This window comes from Mytilus trossulus, chromosome 4 (assembly GCF_036588685.1).
Source record: "Mytilus trossulus isolate FHL-02 chromosome 4, PNRI_Mtr1.1.1.hap1, whole genome shotgun sequence".
Taxonomy (NCBI): domain Eukaryota; kingdom Metazoa; phylum Mollusca; class Bivalvia; order Mytilida; family Mytilidae; genus Mytilus; species Mytilus trossulus.
Window position 1 is genome coordinate 48919791 of NC_086376.1, and position 18998 is coordinate 48938788.

General features: G+C 33.9%; 1 protein-coding gene across 2 annotated transcripts in view; it reads left to right on the forward strand.

Annotated features, from left to right (window-relative positions):
• Positions 1-7217, forward strand: part of LOC134715438 (major facilitator superfamily domain-containing protein 10-like) — a 35779-nt gene extending 28562 nt beyond the window's left edge. Inside the window, exons 11-13 of one of the 2 annotated variants that reach the window (XM_063577613.1) lie at positions 211-301; positions 979-1116; positions 6997-7217. In XM_063577613.1, the coding sequence (XP_063433683.1) occupies positions 211-301; positions 979-1116; positions 6997-7106 (339 nt within the window). In that variant the 3' untranslated portion in view covers positions 7107-7217. The remainder of the gene's footprint in view (positions 1-210; positions 302-978; positions 1117-6996) is intronic. The other variant, XM_063577612.1, reaches the window with a different exon arrangement.
• The last annotated feature ends 11781 nt before the right edge of the window (positions 7218-18998 follow it).

Here is an 18998-nt window from a genome sequence, read left to right on the forward strand (position 1 = left end):
TTAGGAATACAAAGAACTTGTATCATTTCTGAAGAAAAAAACCCAGTTTTTATTAATAACCAATGTAAGGTGTAAAATGTTAATTTCAAAGAAAGCTACATTATCATCATTACTAAGATTGTCTGTGTGAAATTGTTAGCAGTGTTTTGTATTTTTGATTGTTTTATGACAGGTAAAGATTTAACTGATTGTTTTGTATTTTTATTACAGGGCATGACTTTACTTATACCAGCCTTTATTATTATGGCTTTTGCATACACAGCAAGTATCATGTACATTGGCCTTTTTCTCTTTGCTTTTGGTAAGTGACAAGATAAAGAGCCTGATTTAACAATAAGGCAGGTGAACTCCAAACTTTAGGATTATCAAAATGTTCAATATGAAATAAGGTATAGCCAATTCAATGAGACAACTATCCACCACTGACCAAGGAGAAGAAAAAAATATATGGTATATGACTCTGACATAACAAAACTAAACAAAAAGCAACATCCTGATTTATTACATAACAAAACAAAATTGATTAAAGGCATCCAATGAAAAACCTCTAAGTTACAATCTCCTTACTTAATTAAGAATAGACACACAATTTTTGGTCAGTTTTCATGTTTTTCCCCAAAAAACTTCAAAACTGTTTTATCAAATAAGTAGAAAAAATTATCAGCTACTCACTTATGGTAAGTAACTGATATTTTGTATGTGATTGTATTGGCATTGGTTCATCTCATTTTATAATGGAGATTATTTGGCACTGCAAGCTCAGTCCTGAACCATTGGCTTTGTTAATTTAGCATAGAAATAAATGTTAAACTTGTGCCATTTAGATTTCAACATTTGCATTAAAGTATAAAAATTACATACAGGTCAGAGATATTTTAATGTCAATAGTATTATTATGTTAGTATTTATATGGCATATTTAAACATCTGAGATTAAAGTTTCTTGAAGCCTTTGTTATAAATATCGTTGGTGTTACAGCTTCAGCAACAGTAGTTCCCTGTTTAACAACTTTGATCTCCCAGTTTGGCAGAACTGACCAAAAAGGTGTTATCATGGGAGTGTTTAGATCCCTTGGAGCTTTAGCTAGAGCATTAGGACCAATTATAACATCCACTAGTAAGTAGACTTTGGGAGTGTTTAGCTCCCTTCGAGCTTTAGCTAGAGCATTAGAACCAATTATAACATCCACTAGTAAGTAGACTTTGGGAGTGTTTAGATCCCTTGGAGCTTTAGCTAGAGCATTAGGACCAATTATTACATCCACTAGTAAGTAGACTTTGGGAGTGTTTAGATCCCTTGGAGCTTTAGCTAGAGCATTTGGACCAATTATAACATTCACTAGTAAGTAGACTTTGGGAGTGTTTAGATCCCTTGGAGCTTTAGGTAGAGCATTAGGACCAATTATTACATCCACTAGTAAGTAGACTTTGGGAGTGTTTAGATCCCTTGGAGCTTTAGCTAGAGCATTAGGACCAATTATAACACCCACTAGTAAGTAGACTTTGGGAGTGTTTAGATCCCTTGGAGCTTTAGCCAGAGCATTAGAACCAATTATAACATCAACTAGGAAGTAGACTTTGGGAGTGTTTAGATCCCTTGGAGCTTTAGCTAGAGCATTATGACCAATTATAACATCCACTAGTAATTAGACTTTGGGAGTGTTTAGATCCCTTGGAGCTTTAGCTAGAGCATTAGGACCAATTATTACATCCACTAGTAAGTAGACTATGGGAGTGTCTAGATCACTTGGAGCTTTAGCTAGAGCATTAGGACCAAATATTACATCCACTAGTAAGTAGACTTTGTGAGTGGTTAGATCCCTTAGAGCTTTAGCTAGAGCATTAGGACGAATTATAACATCCACTAGTAAGTAGACTTTGGGAGTGTCTAGGTCACTTGGAGCTTAAGCTAAAGCATTAGGACCAATTATAACATCCACTAGTAAGTAGACTTTGGGAGTGTTTAGATCCCTTGGAGCTTTAGCTAGAGCATTATGACCAATTATAACATCCACTAGTAAGTAGACTTTGGGAGTGTTTAGATCCCTTGAAGCTTTAGCTAAAGCAATTATGACCAATTATAACATCCACTAGTAAGTAGACTTTGGGAGTGTTTAGATCCCTTGGAGCTTTAGCTAAAGCATTAGGACCAATTATTACATCCACTAGTAAGTAGACTTTGGGAGTGGTTAGATCCCTTAGAGCTTTAGCTAGAGCATTAGGACGAATTATAACATCCACTAGTAAGTAGACTTTGGGAGTGTCTAGGTCACTTGGAGCTTTAGCTAAAGCATTAGGACCAATTATAACATCCACTAGTAAGTAGACTGTGGAAATGTTTAGATCCCTTGGAGCTTTAGCTAAAGCATTAGGACCAATTATAACATCAACTAGTAAGTAGACTGTGGAAGTGTTTAGATCCCTTGGAGCTTTAGCTGGAGCATTAGGACCAATTATAACATTGAATAATAATGACTTGGAGCTTTAGCTAGAGCATTAGGACCAATTATAACATCCACTAGTAAGTAGACTTTGGGAGTGTTTAGATCCCTTGGAGCTTTAGGTAGAGCATTAGGACCAATTATAACATCCACTAGTAAGTAGACTTTGGGAGTGTTTAGATCCCTTGGAGCTTTAGCTAGAGCATTAGGACCAATTATAACATCCACTAGTAAGTAGACTTTGGGAGTGTTTAGATCCCTTGGAGCTTTAGCTAGAGCATTATGACCAATTATAACATCCACTAGTAAGTAGACTTTGGGAGTGTTGAGATCCCTTGGAACTTTAGCTAGAGCATTAGAACCAATTATAACATCAACTAGTAAGTAGACTTTGGGAGTGTTTAGATCCCTTGGAGCTTTAGCTAGAGCATTAGGACCAATTATAACATCCACTAGTAAGTAGACTATGGGAATGTCTAGATCACTTGGAGCTTTAGCTAAAGCATTAGGACCAATTATAACATCCACTAGTAAGTAGACTGTGGAAGTGTTTAGATCCCTTGGAGCTTAAGCTGGAGCATTTGGACCAATTATAACATTGAATAATAATGACTTGGGGCTTTAGCTGGAGCATTAGAACCAATTATAACATCCACTAGTAAGTAGACTTTGGGAGTGTTTAGATCCCTTGGAGCTTTAGCTAGAGCATTATGACCAATTATAACATCCACTAGTAAGTAGACTTTGGGAGTGTTTAGATCCCTTGGAACTTTAGCTAGAGCATTAGGACCAATTATAACATCAACTAGTAAGTAGACTTTGGGAGTGTTTAGATCCCTTGGAGCTTTAGCTAGAGCATTAGGACCAATTATAACATCCACTAGTAAGTAGACTTTGGGAGTGTTTAGATCACTTGGAGCTTTAGGTAGAGCATTAGGACCAATTATAACATCCACTAGTAAGTAGACTTTTGGAGTGTTTAGATCCTTTGGAGCTTTAGCTAGAGCATTAGGACCAATTATAACATCCACTAGTAAGTAGACTTTGGGAGTGTTTAGATCACTTGGAGCTTTAGCTAAAGCATTAGGACCAATTATAACATCGAATAATAATGACTTGGAGCTTTAGCTAAAGCATTAGGACCAATTACAGCCCGTAACAGAGAAGTGATCGAATTGGTGTGTCTTTACCGTCAAAATTAGCTTCGTTATCAACAAACTTAATTGAGTAGTGACCGAACTGTTGGTACTTTAATGTTAAAAAGATTGACAATGCTGACAAACTTTCATGTGTTGATAATAAAGTTTAATACCGATAATATTGAAAATAATTCTAATAATATGAAACAAAATATGTCCATGCACCATTCTGATTGGGCGAAAAGAAGTCATTTCTTCAAAGTCAGAACAGAAAAAAAAGGTTTATGGAAGGACATCTTGATAGTATTATTTCCTTTACAATTTTACCCAAAACTAAAAGAAATATACTGGTAAACAATTAAAAAGGTGTTTGATAGGAATGAAGTCCTTTATTTTTTCCGAATACAATGTGTACCGTATGTGTGATTGATTTGAATTCAATCAATAACTTTGAAATGTTTTCTAATATGTATACACAAAAGGGAGGACTGGTATTTGTCCTTCTGTTAGAATATGTCTTCGTCCGTTTCACACGACAAACTTTTTTCTTGTACAGTTTAAACGGGAAAATTTTGTTGAGATTTTTTTTAATATGACAAAATGACCAGCCAAACTATTTCTTGCAATGGCACACACAGAGAATATTTTTTTTAGTAAAAATCAGTAAAAAATAATTCTCCAAAATATACCATGGCCAGAACCTGACAGTTTTTAGCAGTGTCCAAAAAAAAATCGTCTGGAAAACTGTGCTTGCTGTCATTTTTGATGGTTAATGCAACATTTCACCTATTAACCATAAACAACATAGGTTCTCAATTACTAAAAAAAGTTCTATAAGATAGTTTCAAATCAGAGTAAATATATTAACTTCCTTACAGTCGAGTTCTCTACAGTTCCTTAAAACAACAATTATTATTATTTTGTAAATTGGGTGCCGTCTCCCTGAACTTACTAACACTTGAGTCATATCTTTTCATTTTCATATTTTTTTCCCTGTTTGTCTCTGATGTTTTGATTGTTGGAACGATTAGTGGTATCTAACAATATTTACAAAAACTTTATGAGAATTATGAATATTTCTTCTCTGTCAGATATGGATCATTACCAATGATAAAATGAAATGCCGTACATCACATCTTATAGAGGTCTAAATTTCAAATATTCGTCAATAACTTAAGATAAAGAGCAATTTTGTCTTTAACATTTCAAATGTTAAAGAGTACATTTGTATTTTTTGCTTCGATTTGAAAGAAAATTATTTCAGTTTTTTTCTGTGACAAAGTACAAGCATAACTGTACGGTTACCTATAGTTGTTAATGTTTGTGTCATTTAGGTCTTTTTGTGGATAGTTGTCTCATTGGCAATAATACCACATCTTCTTTTTTATATGTCGGTATTGCAACAATGTATGATTGACATAATCCCGGGGAAATAATAAACAGATAGGTATGAAAAAGAAAAGATATGGGATATTCTGTATCAGGCGAAAGAAAAACTATTACAGTGTTTGAATCCCATAAATATTCACAGTGCAAGCAGTGTATAATAAATAATCGGTTATTTCTATATATTAAATGAATCTGTATACAGTGATGCAAATAATTCTTTATAACAACTTTCAAAGAAACAATGTATAAACTACAGCATTATAAACTACAGCATGTACAGTGCAATTCGTTCTTGTTCTATGTAAACGTAAGCTATATTTGCCTTTTCATGGAAACCAAAGTATAGAGATTATATACGATATAAAGAAAAAAACTTCGACTTAAACAATAAAAACTTACACATTGGACATGAAATATTTTGTTGGGGAAGAAAATTAAATTATGTCACTTCTGAAATAAGTTTGTCGATAACATAACTTATTCTGACGGTAAAGAAACTCGAATTCAATCACTACTCTGTTACGGGCTGTATAACATCCACTACAAAGAAGACTTTGGGAGTGTTTAGATCCCTTGGAGCTTTAGTTTTAGCATTAGAACCAATTATAACATCAACTAGAAGGTAGACTTTGGGAGTGTCTAGATCACTTGGAGCTTTAGCTAGAGCATTAGGACCAATTATAACATTGAATAATAATGACTTGGAGCTTTAGCTATTTAAAGCATTAGGACCAATTATAACATCCACTAGTAAGTAGACTTTGGGAGTGTTTAGATCCCTTGGAGCTTTAGCTGGAGCATTAGGACCAATTATAACATTGAATAATAATGACTTGGAGCTTTAGCTATTTAAAGCATTAGGACCAATTATAACATCCACTAGTAAGTAGACTTTGGAAGTGTTTAGATCCCTTGGAGCTTTAGCTGGAGCATTAGGACCAATTATAACATTGAATAATAATGACTTGGAGCTTTAGCTATTTAAAGCATTAGGACCAATTATAACATCCACTAGTAAGTAGACTTTGGGCGTGTTTAGATCCCTTGGAGCTTTAGCTAAAGCATTAGGACCAATTATAACATCGACTAGTAAGTAGACTTTGGGAGTGTTTAGATCCCTTGGAGCTTTAGCTTAAGCATGAGGACCAATTATAACATCAATAATAATGACTTGGAGCTTTAGCTAAAGCATTAGGACCAGTTATAACATCGAATAATAATGACTTGGAGCTTTAGCTAAAGCATTAGGACCAATTATAACATCCACTAGTAAGTAGACTTTGGGAGTGTTTAGATCCTTTGGAACTTTAGCTAGAGCATTAGGACCAATTATAACATCCACTAGTAAGTAGACTATGGGAGTGTCTAGATCCCTTGAAGCTTTAGCTAAAGCATTAGGACCAATTATAACATCGACTAGTAAGTAACTCAGTTAAAATAAGGACAAAACAGGCATGTATTTTACTTGTTGTTAATTTGGTTAACAGGCATTGACTTTAGTTTATGCGAATAGACCTCTCTGAAGTTTTAACTGAATGAACAATACTAAAAAAAGAAGGTTGGAATTGTTCTTGGGGAGTTATGGTACCAACATTTGGTATTGGGGCCAAAACAAGTATTTTTGTAGTTTCTGGACAATAACTTGTCTGTAAGGAATGTGTAATCATGCAGGGATGTTTTATTATGCTTTTATCTTCGGGTTTGTACCAGTTTCCTGGGATTTGAAGAGCATTTCAAAAATTCTGAAGTCAATAAAAAAAGTTTACGCTATCACTTCCATACTTCATAAAACGAATTTCAACACCTATTAACTGTAGAAAAAATGATCAATTAGCAAGACAAGTTTTACAAACAGGTTCACATTGGCAAAATCATCAGTTGACTTCCTATTAGAGTTATTGCCCTTTGATGATGACTTTTACCAATTTTTTTGCATTTTTGTCTTATATCTTGAAAATTATAATAGATTGAGCATTTGGTTTTAACTTATCTTATTTGTTTTTCTCTACATTACAACTTTTTTTGCAGTCTACTGGAGTTTGGGGGAAAAGGTCTGTTACATTTTTGGTGCAGTTTGTCTTCTGTGTCCACTGCTTATGTTGAGGATGGTTATAACCACAACAAAGAAGAATGTATGATAGAAGAATGTAAATCTTATAACATTTATCAACAAAAAACATCTATGCAACAAAAAAGCCTTGTGATATTTTTACAGAAAATATAATTTTATGAATAAATATTAAAAGTTATCTGAATATTGTTAATTTTTAGCTCACTTGACCTTAAAGACCAGATGAGATTAATGCCATCTCCTTGTGGTCATCATCTATCTGTCATTGGTGTACACTTATTTAAAGATTTTCACCTCTGTTATAACTGTACCAATTTAATTCTAACAATTTAATTCTAACAGACTTGGGATGAATGATTCTTTAGTTATAGAGTACAACTTATTTATGCCCCCGCTAAAGTGAAGGGGGCATTTAGTTTTACCTCTGACTGTCACAACGTCCCAAAAATTGGTTTACGTTCTTTAACATTGGTTTGCCACAACCATATGTTATGAAACTTATACACAATGCTAAATACCACAAAATACAGATCAAGTTTGAATTTTGGTGGCATCACTTTAACTTTTCTACAGTTGTGCCCCTTTTACATTGAAACAAAAATACGAGTTTTGTTTTGGTTCCCTAACTTCAGTTAGCCACAACCATATGTTATGAAACTTATACACAATGATCATTACCACAAAACACAGATCTAGTTTGAATTTTGGTGGCCTCACTTAAACCATTTGAGAATTATGCTCTTAAATTTTAAAGATAAAAAAAAAATGCTGATTTTTTTCCTTTCTGTTCTCTTACTTAGGTGTGACATGGAAAAACTCCACATTTGTTGGGATTTCATTTTTGGCCATTGTGAAACATGATATTCATGGTCAAATATAGAACAAGGCAGGTTTTAATTTATATCTAAAAAAAAAGTTTATCTCGCAGGGTTTAATTGAACAGCCGATCAAAAGTTTATCTGACAGGATTTAAATGATCAGCAGGTCAAAGTTTATCTGACAGGGTTAAAATTATCAGCAGGTCCAATTTTATCTGACAGGGTTTGAATGATCAGCAGGTCAAAGTTTATATGACGGTTTAAATGATCAGCAGGTTAAAGTTTATCTGACAGGGTTTAAATGATCAGCATGTTAAAGTTTATCTGACAGGGTTAAAATGATCAGCAGATCAAAGTTTATCTGACAGGTTTTTAAAGTTCAGCAGGTCAAAGTTCATCTGACGGGGTTTAAATGATCAGCCAGTCAAAGTTTACCTGACTGGGTTTTAATGATCAGCAGGTAAAAGTTTATCTGACAGGGTTTTAATAAACAGCAGGTCAAAGTTTATCTGACAGGGTTCTAATGAACAGCAGGTCAAAGTTTATCTGACAGGGTTCAAATGATCAGCAGGTTAAAGTTTATCTGACAGGGTCAAAATGATCAGCAGGTCAAAGTTTATCTAACAGGGTTTTAATGATCAGCAGGTCAAAGTTTATCAGACAGGGTTTTAATGAACAGCAGGTCAAAGTTTATCTGACAGGGTTCAAATGATCAGCAGGTCAAAGTTTATCTGACAGGTTTAATGAACAACAGGTAATAGTTTATCTAACAGGGTTTTAATGAACAACAGGTAATAGTTTATCTGACAGGGTCAAAATGTTCAGCAGGATAAAGTTTATCTGACAGGGTCAAAATGATCAGCAGGTCAAAGTTTATCTAACAGGGTTTTAATGATCAGCAGGTCAAAGTTTATCAGACAGGGTTTTAATGAACAGCAGGTCAAAGTTTATCTGACAGGGTTTGAATGATCAGCAGGTCAAAGTTTATCTGACAGGGTTTAAATGATCAGCAGGTCAAAGTTTATCTGACAGGGTTTAAATGATCAGCAGGTCAAAGTTTATCTGACAGGGTTTAATGATCAGCAGGTCAAAGTTTATATGACAGGGTTTAATGAACAACAGGTCATAGTTTATCTGACAGGGTTTAAATGATCAGCAGGTCAAAGTTTATCTGACAGGGTTTTGATGATCAGCAGGTCAAAGTTCATCTGACAGGGTTTAAAGATCAGCAGGTCAAAGTTTATCGAACATGGTTTAATGATCAGCAGGTCAAAGTTTATCTGACAGGGTTTTAATGAACAGCAGGTCAAAGTTTATCTAACAGGGTTTTAATTATTAGCAGGTCAAAGTTTATCTAACAGGGTTTTAATGATCAGCAGGTCAAAGTTTATCTGACAGGGTTTTAATGAACAGCAGGTCAAAGTTTATCTGACGGGTTAAATGATCAGCAGGTCAAAGTATATCTGACAGGGTTCAATGAACAACAGGTCATAGTTTAAATGATCAGCAGGTCAAAGTTTATCTGACAGGGTTTAATGAACAACAGGTCATAGTTTATCTGACAGGGTTTTAATGATCAGCAGGTCAAAGTTTATCTGACAGGGTTTAATGAACAACAGGTCATAGTTTATCTGACAGGGGTTTAATGATCAGCAGGTCAAAGTTTATCTAACAGGGTTTTAATTATTAGCAGGTCAAAGTTTATCTAACAGGGTTTTAATGATCAGCGTGTCAAAGTTTATCGAACATGATTTAATGATCAGCAGGTCAAAGTTTATCTGACAGGGTTTTAATGAACAGCAGGTCAAAGTTTATCTGACAGAGGTTAAATGATCAGCAGGTCAAAGTATATCTGACAGGGTTTAATGAACAACAGGTCATAGTTTAAATGATCAGCAGGTCAAAGTTTATCTGACAGGGTTTAATGAACAACAGGTCATAGTTTATCTGACAGGGTTTTAATGATCAGCGTGTCAAAGTTTATCGAACATGATTTAATGATCAGCAGGTCAAAGTTTATCTGACAGGGTTTTAATGAACAGCAGGTCAAAGTTTATCTGACAGGGGTTAAATGATCAGCAGGTCAAAGTATATCTGACAGGGTTTAATGAACAACAGGTCATAGTTTAAATGATCAGCAGGTCAAAGTTTATCTGACAGGGTTTAATGAACAACAGGTCATAGTTTATCTGACAGGGTTTTAATGATCAGCAGGTCAAAGTTTATCTGACAGGGGTTTAATGAGCACTAGGTCATAGTTTATCTGACAGGGTCAAAATGATCAGCAGGTCAAAGTTTATCTGACAGGGTTTAATGATCAGCAGGTCAAAGTTTATCTGACAGGGTTTAATGAACAACAGGTCATAGTTTATCTGACAGGGTTTAATGATCAGCAGGTCAAAGTTTATCTGACAGGGTTTTAATGAACAGCAGGTCAAAGTTTATCTGACAGGGGTTAAATGATCAGCAGGTCAAAGTTTATATGACAGGGTTTAATGAACAACAGGTCATAGTTTATCTGACAGGGTTTAAATGATCAGCAGGTCAAAGTTTATCTGACAGGGTTTTGATGATCAGCAGGTCAAAGTTTATCTGACAGGGTTTAAAGATCAGCAGGTCAAAGTTTATCGAACATGGTTTAATGATCAGCAGGTCAAAGTTTATCTGACAGGGTTTTAATGAACAGCAGGTCAAAGTTTATCTGACATGGTTTTAATGATCAGCAGGTCTTCTTAGTTCATCTCCTAATGAATTTTCAGAATGATGAAAAATATAACAGATTGATAGAGAGAAAATATGAACATTAGAAATGACAATAATAAAAGGGCTACAAATAAATCAACTACCTTTTAGGAGTTGTTGCCTTAAATTGATGATTTTTAGTTATTCAATCACAATACAAATTTAGAGCTGTTTCAAGCTCTAATGTTTTGTCCATTCTTGCTCTACTGACCAGGATTCACATGCTATAATATTGTTTGTAAAATACAGCCGTAAATTAGATAAAACAAAAAATTTCTTATGTTAACACGAAAAGTCTTACACATGAATTAAGCTTAGGGATCAAATAAACGAGTATAACGATTCAGGTCATGTGAAAATGAAAAAAAATCTGACGAAGTGTATGAATTATTTGAAGGCACTGCTGGTTACGGTTACATTGAATTGTAACAATAATAATAAAAATATATTGTTATATTGAAGAAAACTTCAAATGTTAGATAATAAGATTGACATCATTTCATGTTTAAGATACTTCTGATAACTTTCCTAAAATTTTCAGGTCATTAAATCATTTACCAAATTTTATCCAACAACAGTTTTCACACTTTTAACCAGGCTCTTAATGCGAGGGTGTGTTCTAGTACATACAAGTATGCAGTTGAATGTTAATGTATTCATACGTCTATGCACTTGTCTTGAAAATAGTTTGTATCAAAACATCTGTCACAATATTGTGCAACATTGTATAGCATGCCTCATTTACCTTGAGAAAAACATTAGATCATAATTAACATTGTAATTTAGGTTCACTGATTTTAGTTTGCTATGGCTTAGTTAAATGGTTTCTTGTGATTTGTTTTCCAGCAACAATAAAGCTGTACTTTAAACATATAAGCAGGTGACCTGTGATTATGTCATGAAATAACACAGAGCGTTAGTTGTCGAGAAGACCGTATCACATCTTACTTTGAACTTAAATTGACGAAGTTCTCATATCAAGCTTTCCCAATTGTCTTTTATTAACGCACACTGAAGAAGTTTTCCCGTGGGAATGTTTTTAGGGTGAAAGTAAATTTTGCATACAGTTTGTTTTGTTATGATGACTGTGCTGACAGACTTATCAGACAGAATGCAAAAACGACTTTTAACTCGCTGATACAAAATTATTCTTATCTACATTTTCTCTAATGTCGAAGGAACAATATTCCAAAAACTTTATAACTTTTTTCATTGTATTAAACATTATTAATGATTAAATAAGCATGAACCCGTTCATGCAAAAAATCAAATAAAGGCACTCACGAAAAGATTTTATGAAATTTCTTTGATTGTATACCACTGGAAAAATAGAAATAACGCTTTTTGAATGGTGTGCATCCGAAGTACTTTTTCTAGTTTATCTTCTAGCAATTCTTAATCCCAAAAACGTCAAGGCCAATAACTTTTTAATACACTAATACTTGAGTATTATGACCAAATGGAAGGACAAAGAATAGCCATTCAGGAACAGTGTTACCCGAAGAGGATGAAATCCTAAAGAGGCATTATCTACGAGATATTCTTTTCCTGAATGTTGATTATTTTTATTTAATCGTCTGATCTTAGTTCTTCATTGGTCAAAATTCGGTTATGACGTCGAATCTTGCTTCCCTGCGAATTTCGTATTGTGACGGCTTGAAAAAAGACTGATAGGATTTTCTTTATGAAATCAATTTGATGATCCATGTCTTTGGGAAAAAAATGAACAATTTCATTCAGTCAGGTCAGTTGCAGTACTAAAAAGTAAATTCAAATTATATTAACAATTTAAAGTTCTTTGACTTCAATTATTAATGTGCCAAATATTTAATTGCAATCCAAATTCAAGCTTAAATATTATGTCTATGTTTGACCAATCTGTTCAGGGTTGGATCCAGCTGCGCTCGGAGAAGTAGTTTATACGGTCAAAAAGCAAAAGTGTCGGACATAAAGCAAAAGTTATTAGACAAAAAGCAAAAACGGACAAAAAGAAATTGCAAAGTACAAAATCGAATGATTTTGATGAATGACGTTAATTTTTTTCTAAAACTGACGGTAACAATATTTATTTGAAAGCTATGACGAATCACGATAAAGGTATATTCTTGTGTTCAGATAGTTGTATTGTAGCAAATTCTTTAATATGGAAAGGTTTTGGGTAGTTTTTCAATTTTGACTTTAACAAGAGGCCCACTTGGGTAGATTTCATTGAAAAAAAGGGGAGTAAACTATCGAATGTGCTTCAATCAAACAGAAGGAAAAAATAAAAATGATAGATAAGAATATAAATGAGAATACATACTGAGGTGACAAACCTCATAACTGTGATGTATGTGGTAAACGTTTGTTTGGGCAAGATAAATTACAGAATCACACGAGAACACACACAGATGACAAATTTCATGTAAACGGTTTAGTCGGCTTGCTGGTTTACAAAGACACACGAAAATGCATAGTAAGTCAGTAAGTAAATAGTTATTAAAGTGTCACATATTGATTGACATAAATATAAGCAACATTATATTAATATATACACATAAAACAATCAATTAAATATCCAGCCATAAAAACGACTTATTAGACACTAAAATGCTTAAAATTCTATAAAAATTTCAGATATATTCCGTAAAAAACGAAAAAATCACTATTAAAATAAAAAAAAAAAAAAAATCACTATATTCAATAAATATATATATAAAAATTGTCGAAATCTGACTTTCCTGGTAAAATTAAAATAATAAAACTCTGAAGCTAATAAAAATTTCAGAAAGAGCTATTAAACAATTTTCGTCGCCAGAAAAATTTATATCAAAATTTGCATAGGAAATATTACATATTATAACAGTTCATAATTTCAATAAATTTATTATATGTAAAGGCTGTGAAAAATTTGAATTAATTTTGAACATTCATGAAAAAGGTTATACCGAATATCGTCATAAAGTGTGCATTCCATCAGAAAATGTTTTTCAGTCTCTACACTGCAACTTTCACAAAACAAACAAAGTCTGTCTTCTACGGGTGTAGGCGGCCTGGTGTATCTGCCAGTTTCGTGCGCTAGCGGTAGAGCCCCAGAGCGAAACAGAGCCATTATAACACGACTTTCCTGTTAAGAAATGTTTAAGGTGCTCGTGGGTACAAAAATTTCAGCAAAAAAGTAAACTTTTATTTTTTCATTACAAATTTTATGTAATACACTATTAGTTATTACTTTATGATATGGTACAAAAATCAACCCAAAAAACAATTCGGTTTGGCCCCAGATGATTTTTAAAATGTCTAGATCATTGAAAAGCTCCAAATCATCTCCCTTTGATGCAAAAAATGCCATTTTTTGGCATAAAATTTGAAATATCTTTTTTAACTCATCGGTGACCTATATTTTTTATTATTGTTTTCAAATAAGCTGTACATAAACTAAATAATTGTAAAAATTAAGCGATTTCTGTAATTAGGTTATTTTTTCATTTTGATATTACCTCTATTTCTCCTATTAGCTCAACAGAAAGAAGGTCATTAACAAAAAGTATGCTTCTTCCGGAGGCAGATTGTGAGTGAAATGAACGGTGACCCCATTTTTTTATTTCATTTTTCTTTTCAGTATATGATAAAGTTCATTTATAAGAAAATATAGCAAAATCCTATATTAGAAAAAAAAATGATTTATACCCAGGAGCCCCCTTAAAAGCACATAAGGTTCTGTTTTCACACATTGTTTATAACATCTGTAAATGCGCAATTTGTTTCCGTTTTTTATATTACGACGGTCATCAAAAAGCTCTTCATACCATTCTGTGTTGTCCAGCTCACATAGTTTTTCACTTATCATATGCATAACTGATTTAGTCGATAATGTTATGTCATACGTCGGATCCTTTAGTCTGATCCGATCAACAATCTTATGCACTTCAAATGACCAACCCTTTCTTCTTCTAGACGTCCATCTAAAAGTTTTGTAGGAAATTCTTTGTTGGTCAGTACGGATCAATTTGCACAAAAATCTACAATAATTTATTCGTTGTTTGGTTATTGGTGAAGTCCATCCCATATCACCGCGTGAAGCTACGTTCGATGTGCGCTTTCCCACCTATAAGAAAAATTTACATGCTCGGTTTTGTACTGCTGATATCAACGATTTTGTGCCCCAGATATCACTACCATAAAGTAAAGTTGGTTCAACAACGGACGTATACAGTTTATTGTACACTTTAAAAGTCATCCCTCCCATGGATTGAGTTTTTGTAATTCAAGCACCCAAAGCACGGCTCGCTGCTTTGGCCAGTTCTTTTGCATTTTTTACGAAAGTTAAATGTTCGTCAATCCACACTCCAAGGTATTTGTATGAATCAATGTAGTCAATATTTTTTCCAGAATATCGGAACGTAAAATCTGAACGTAAGAATGACTGTGGACGGAAATGGAAAATTTTAGTTTTGCCAATGTTTACGGATATCTTCCATTCGGGGCACCATTCGGTTACTACATTTAACATACGTTGTAGACTTTCTTTATCTGGAGCTATTAGCGCTATATCGTCATCGTAAATCAATAAACTGAGACGGAAATCATCAATATGCACTCCACATTCTAGAGAGTTTATACGATCTGCCAAAGTATTGATGTAAACTGAAAACAAAGTGGGCAATAGGATATAGCCCTGTTTTACATCGGCATCTACACTGAACCAAGGGGTCTGGTCACTATTGATACGAACGGTACATTTTAGGTCATTATACAAGGATTGAATCGCAGATAAGAACTGTCCATGAACACCCACACGTTGTTATTTAAACCACAGAAGAAAATGTTCAACGGTGTCAAAAGCTTTCTTCATGTCTACAACGCATACATAAGTTGACTTTCTTGATATTTTTCTGTCGTTCAGAATAGAATATATACAGTTCAAAAACATCATGACTTTAACGTATGTGGTATAGGGTTTAGCCGAAAGAGTAACTTACAGATACACATGAGAACACATACAGGTGATAAACCGTATGACTGATTTATGTGGTAAAGGGTTTATTCAAAAGAGTAATTTACAGTTACACATGAGAACACATACAGGTGATAAACCGTATGACTGATTTATGTGGTAAAGGGTTTCTTTCAAAAGAGTAACTTACAGATACACATGAGAACACATACAGGTGATAAACTGTACGACTGATTTATGTGGTAGAGGGTTTAGCCGAAAGAGTAACTTACAGATACACATGAGAACACATACAGTATGACTGATTTGTGTGGTAAAGGGTTTATTCAAAAGAGTTATTTACAGTTACACATGAGAACACATACAAGTGATAAACCGGATGACTGATTTATGTGGTAAAGGGTTTATTTAAAAGAGTAACTTACAGATACACATGAGAACACATGCAGTATGACTGATTTGTGTGGTAAAGGGTTTATTCAAAAGAGTAATTTACAGTTACACATGAGAACACATACAGGTGATAAACCGTATGACTGATTTATGTGGTAAAGGGTTTATTCAAAAGAGTAACTTACAGATACACATGAGAACACATACAGGTGATAAACCGTATGACTGATTTATGTGGTAAAGGGTTTATTCAAAAGAGTAACTTACAGATACACACGAGAACACATACAGGTGATAAACCGTACGACTGATTTATGTGGTAAAGGGTTTATTCAAAAGAGTAATTTACAGATACACATGAGAACACATACAGGTGATAAACCGTATGACTGATTTATGTGGTAAAGGGTTTATTTCAAAAGAGTAACTTACAGATACACATGAGAACACATACAGGTGATAAACCGTATGACTGATTTATATGGTAAAGGGTTTATTCAAAAGAGTAACTTACATATACACACGAGAACACATACAGGTGATAAACCGTATGACTGATTTATGTGGTAAAGGGTTTATTCAAAAGAGTAACTTACAGATACACATGAGAACACATACAGGTGATAAACCGTATGACTGATTTATGTGGTAAAGGGTTTATTCAAAAGAGTAACTTACAGATACACACGAGAACACATACAGGTGATAAACCGTACGACTGATTCATGTGGTAAAGGGTTTATTCAAAAGAGTAATTTACAGATACACATGAGAACACATACAGGTGATAAACCGTATGACTGATTTATGTGGTAAAGGGTTTATTTCAAAAGAGTAACTTACAGATACACATGAGAACACATACAGGTGATAAACCGTATGACTGATTTATGTGGTAAAGGGTTTATTCAAAAGAGTAACTTACAGATACACACGAGAACACATACAGGTGATAAACCGTACGACTGATTTATGTGGTAAAGGGTTTATTCAAAAGAGTAACTTACAGATACACATGAGAACACATACAGGTGATAAACCGTATGACTGATTTATGTGGTAAGGGGTTTATTCAAAAGAGTAACTTACAGATACACACGAGAACACATACAGGTGATAAATCGTATGACTGACTTATGTGGTAAAGGGTTTATTCAAAAGAGTAACTTACAGATATACATGAGAACACATGCAGGTGATAAACCGTATGACTGATTTATGTGGTAAAGGGTTTATTTTAAAGAGTAATTTACAGATACACATGAGAACACATACAGGTGATAACTATGACTGATTTATGTGGTACAGGGTTTATTCAAAAGAGTAATTTACAGATACACATGAGAACACATACAAGTGATAAACCGTATGACTGATTTATGTGGTAAAGGGTTTATTCAAAAGAGTAATTTACAGTTACACATGAGAACACATACAGGTGAGAAACCGTATGACTGTGGTGAATGTAGTAAAGAGTTTAGTCAAATAATCTATTCATGGGATCACAATAAAACACGTTCAACCTAAAAAACAAACTTATACAGAGCCGTAACTACCTATGAGGCAGGGCAACTGCAGTTCCCCTGAATTTTCTACATAAATTTTTTTTTGAAGTAATAAAATGAAATATTGACAATGTGTTCACTAAGAACTTGAATTTATTTTATAAACAACACAAGTTTACAGTTTTAACAGTGTTGTCATGATACGTGATATATCTGTCATTTTCTGGATTTTTGATCGAAAGTGAACCGTTTCAGTATTTGGGGTTTCGTGTGGCCGTCCGTCTGTTGTTCAGTATTCGTACGAGAACACATATGAAACTTTGCTTTCGACAATTTTAGATGAAACTTAACTATTCACATTTATTTAGGGGCTCAATTAAGCAGAGGAAGTTCCCTTAGTATTGTGAATCTTTTATGATATCGGAAATTCGTTACCGGCTGAATGAGCTGTTGGGTCATTTTTTTTAACGTCTCCCGATCATACGAAAACATTGTAATCAATGCCTTAGTATTTAAACACTCCCATTCGTTGTAGCAGGGACTTTATATACTACATGTCAGTATATACTAGTATAGAAAGTCATTAGTTGTAGTTGTATACATGTTTGTTCAGCTTTCAACAATATTGAAATTCAAGGTCCTCGATAAAAAAAAATATCTTGCGTTCTTTGTTTTTTTAACTCGTTAGTTTGATTTCTAACATAAATATCTCTAAATACAGAAAATAATTGTTTGAATAAAAATTGCTTTCAGGATCCAGCAATACTGATGTGTCTTCAAGAAAGCGTAGAAATCGAAGGGTGATTTTTAGCCATATTGAGAAAAAAATCCGCATGTATTAATGTTAATAGAACGGCCTTCGTGAAGGAGCCTTAGCTCACCCCGAACAACAATCTCAGCATGTTTTTGCATAACAAATTGCTTCCAGGTTCAACCAATTCTGATATGATTCTTAGAGTAAGGAAATCGAAGAAAAACGGGTCATTTTTAGACATTTTACTTAGAGAAAAAAAATTGGCGAGGGGCCTCAATTGGCGGCCCCCAAACCCCTGCCTTCCATGAGTTCACACCCTAGTTACGGCCCTGTTATTGTGACTTCGAAATACGTTTTAGTATGTTATCACTCAAATATGAGAATTCGGTGAACATATATTAACAGCTAATGTCCCTTTAATTTTTAAACTTATCAAAGGAAACGTAGTACCAGAGCTTTAACAAAGAGCTGCTAAGACCAGTGCTTGAAAATGTTTTTGAGTTATCTTTCTTTAAACAGTTTTTCAGCTAACGAACAACGACACTACAGCAGTATGTAAAATTGTTTTTTTACGATATTTTTACAACAAATTTGCGACTGAAATGAAGATTTGTATTTAAGCATTGGAATGGAGATAACAATATAGTCACTTGACAAAATAAATCATATTGTGATTCGCAGATGATACTATATACAATTATTGGCTTTTAATGTGGTTGAGGGAATTTCTCGCTACATTGAAGACCTGTTGTTGCTGTTGGGTTTTTTTCTACGGTCGGGTTGTTGTCTCTTTGACACATTCCCCATTTCC